This window comes from Charadrius vociferus, unplaced genomic scaffold (assembly GCF_000708025.1).
Source record: "Charadrius vociferus isolate BGI_N301 unplaced genomic scaffold, ASM70802v2 scaffold1736, whole genome shotgun sequence".
Lineage (NCBI taxonomy): Eukaryota > Metazoa > Chordata > Aves > Charadriiformes > Charadriidae > Charadrius > Charadrius vociferus.
The window spans coordinates 1,290-3,822 of record NW_009648879.1 but is presented as its reverse complement, the minus strand read 5'-3'; the positions used below and the strand labels follow the sequence as shown (position 1 = coordinate 3,822).

Below are 2,533 nucleotides of genomic sequence, written 5' to 3'. Positions count from 1 at the left end.
TTCTGATGCAAGAAGAGAATGTGCCGCAGGTTCTCCGGCGCCAGGACGGCGCGCCGATGCTCCAGGGCGCTTTGGCCGGTGGCGAAGGCCTGTTCGGGCAGGAGGGCGGTGGCGGGGATGGCGAGGTACTGCCGGCTCAGCCGCGCCACGGCCGGGAAGCGATGCTCGTTGTTCTTCCACCAGTGCAGGGGGTTGGTGCTGCGCTTGCAGAGGGGCTCCACGATGTAGTTTTCCAGTTGCTGGTGGATCTCGGGCATGCTCTCCGTCGGGTCCTTCCCCAAAAGGATGTCGTAGATGCTCTGGGACGGAGCGCTGGAGCAGCGGTCCTTGTGAGCAGGCAGCTGGCTGCCGGCATCTCCGCCCCCGGCTTTGGGATCCGAGTTGGGCACCCCAAACTGGGTGCCGGACGGGGAGTGGTGGTTGCACGCCTGCGACAGCATGGTTTTCACTCGCTGGTGCAGCTCGCTCCTCAGGCTGGGGCTGAGAAACCGCATCTCCTTGAAGCGCGGGTCCAAAAACGAGGCGATAACTGCCGGGCTTTCGAGCACCTTCTCGTCCTCCGCCAACCCCCAGCGCTGCCTCAGCTCTGACCTGATGTTGCCGACGACCGTGGGCGCGGCCCGGCCCTCTCCCCCCTGCTGGCCGATGGCGGCCACGATGCCGTGGACGCAAGGCATGAGGGAAGACACGGAGGCGTTCTGCTCCTCCCGCAGGAAGGAGGTGGCGATCTTGATGGTCCTCATGACGGGGAGCAGGTCCTGCAGCAGCTTCCACTGGTGGTCGGCCAAGTTCTGGCCAGCCGCCGCGCCTTTGGGGTGTTCCTCCAGCACCGACATGATGGCCCACTTGAGGTCTAAGAGAGTCTCGCACATCTCGATGGTGGTGATCCAGCGCGACCCCACGTCCATCACCAGCTTCAGCTTGGTCTTATTGATGGCTTCCAGTTTGCTGTTCAAGGAGCAGGTGGCTTTGGCGTCCTGCTGGAAGTACCTGACGATGCCCCGGGCGATGCTGAGGGCTTCTTCTACCTGTTGGACTTCCAGCCCCGCTTTGATGCAGAGGTGAAGGGTGCGAGCGGCGCAGCACAGGCTGGTCCAACCGTACGCCGCCTTCAGCTGCGGCGCGGTGGCCGCCGCGCTCTGCGGGCTGTCGTGCATCACGCAGAAGACGGATTTGCCGGACAAGCCGAATTCGGCGAGGGAGGCGTAGAGCTTCTCCCCTAAATCGTCCTCCGCTTGCGTCTCCATGCCGCACCGCGCTCGCCGCCACTCCCCGTCGATGAAGTTGGCCGTGATGCTGAGGTAGGTCTGGCTGAGCTGGGACGCCCAGAACTCCACGCAGAGCACGATGGCCTGCGCCGTCCGCAGGTACCGCTCCAGGTGTTGCTTGACCACGTTGTACCGGTGCCACAGCATGCCGGAGAGCTGGACCGGCGTCGGGAGGGTGAAATTGGGCTCCAGGTACCCCAGGAGGAGCCCGAACCCTTTGTCCTTCACCACGGAGAGAGGGTGCAGGTCGCGGAAGATCATCTCCAGCACCAACTCCAGGATCACCTCGCTCCTGGGTTCCGAGCAGGACGCGGCGTGGTAGAAGCCGCTCTCCGGTGTCATCTGCCGGCAACGTTTGACGGCGTTTTCCGGCGCGGCGTAGTCGGATTCGGAAACCTGGTCGTCCTTGAGTTGGGAGAGCAAGGTGTCGCGGATGCCGTGCTTCCTCACCAGGTGCTCCCGCATGGTGGTGGTGCTGTTGTGGAAGGAGAGCTGCTTCTTGCAGATGTTGCACTCCACGTAGGCGTCCCCCAACTTGGTGTAATAATTCCACACTTTGGACTTGCGGCGGTCGACGTAGAGCGCCGGGCTGGTGCCATCCTGACCGCTGCCGCCGCCTCCCTTCTCTCGCTTCCTCCGCGACGCCGGCCCCAGGCCGCCCCCAGGTGGGCGCCCGCCACGCTGTAGGCGGTGAAGACCATCGGCATTTCCTCTGCGGAGACAAACGCGACACGTCGTGGCCTCAAATTTTTCATTTTTCACCTCTCTTCGGAGCTTCGCCCGAGCTGCCGAGCGCCGCCTTCGCACGCTGCTTTTTATGAGGGTGGGTTTTTTGGGTGGGGAAGCGGTGAAAACGGCGTACCTACCTTGTACCGTCGGCGGGAGGAGAGGGAGAGACGGTTCCTCCGTCGCCTCCTCCTTCGGTTGCGCCTCTCCGCCGTTGTCCTCCGGCTTGAGGCGTTTCTGCAAGAGCTGAGGGGCTCCATGGGGGTGTCCGTCGGCCATCGCCGCCCGCGTGCCGCTGCGGAGATGTGGAAACGGAGATCACCACAACGATTCCCTTCCGGCTCCCCGTTTCGGCAAAGGGGTTGCCAGAACGGACCGGGCCATGTCGTAAACCGGGTGTAAGGAGGGAAACCTCCCGCCAGGCACCGCGAGCGCCACCGCTCTGCCGTGCCCGCAGAGGAACCGCGGGTTCTGCGCCACACCTTACCTCCTCTCACCGGCGTCGGGGATGTGCCGCAGCAGTGCTGCCGGGACCGGAC

The 2,533-nt window shown here is 64.3% G+C and overlaps 1 protein-coding gene across 1 annotated transcript in view; it reads right to left on the bottom strand.

Annotated features, from left to right (window-relative positions):
- The window catches only part of LOC104288304 (zinc finger BED domain-containing protein 1-like), a 4,032-nt gene extending 1,759 nt beyond the window's left edge, over positions 1 to 2,273 (bottom strand). The window contains exon 1 of the mRNA XM_009887087.1: positions 25 to 2,273. Within this exon, the coding sequence (XP_009885389.1) occupies positions 25 to 2,273 (2,249 nt within the window). The remainder of the gene's footprint in view (positions 1 to 24) is intronic.
- Between the last annotated feature and the right edge of the window lie 260 nt (positions 2,274 to 2,533).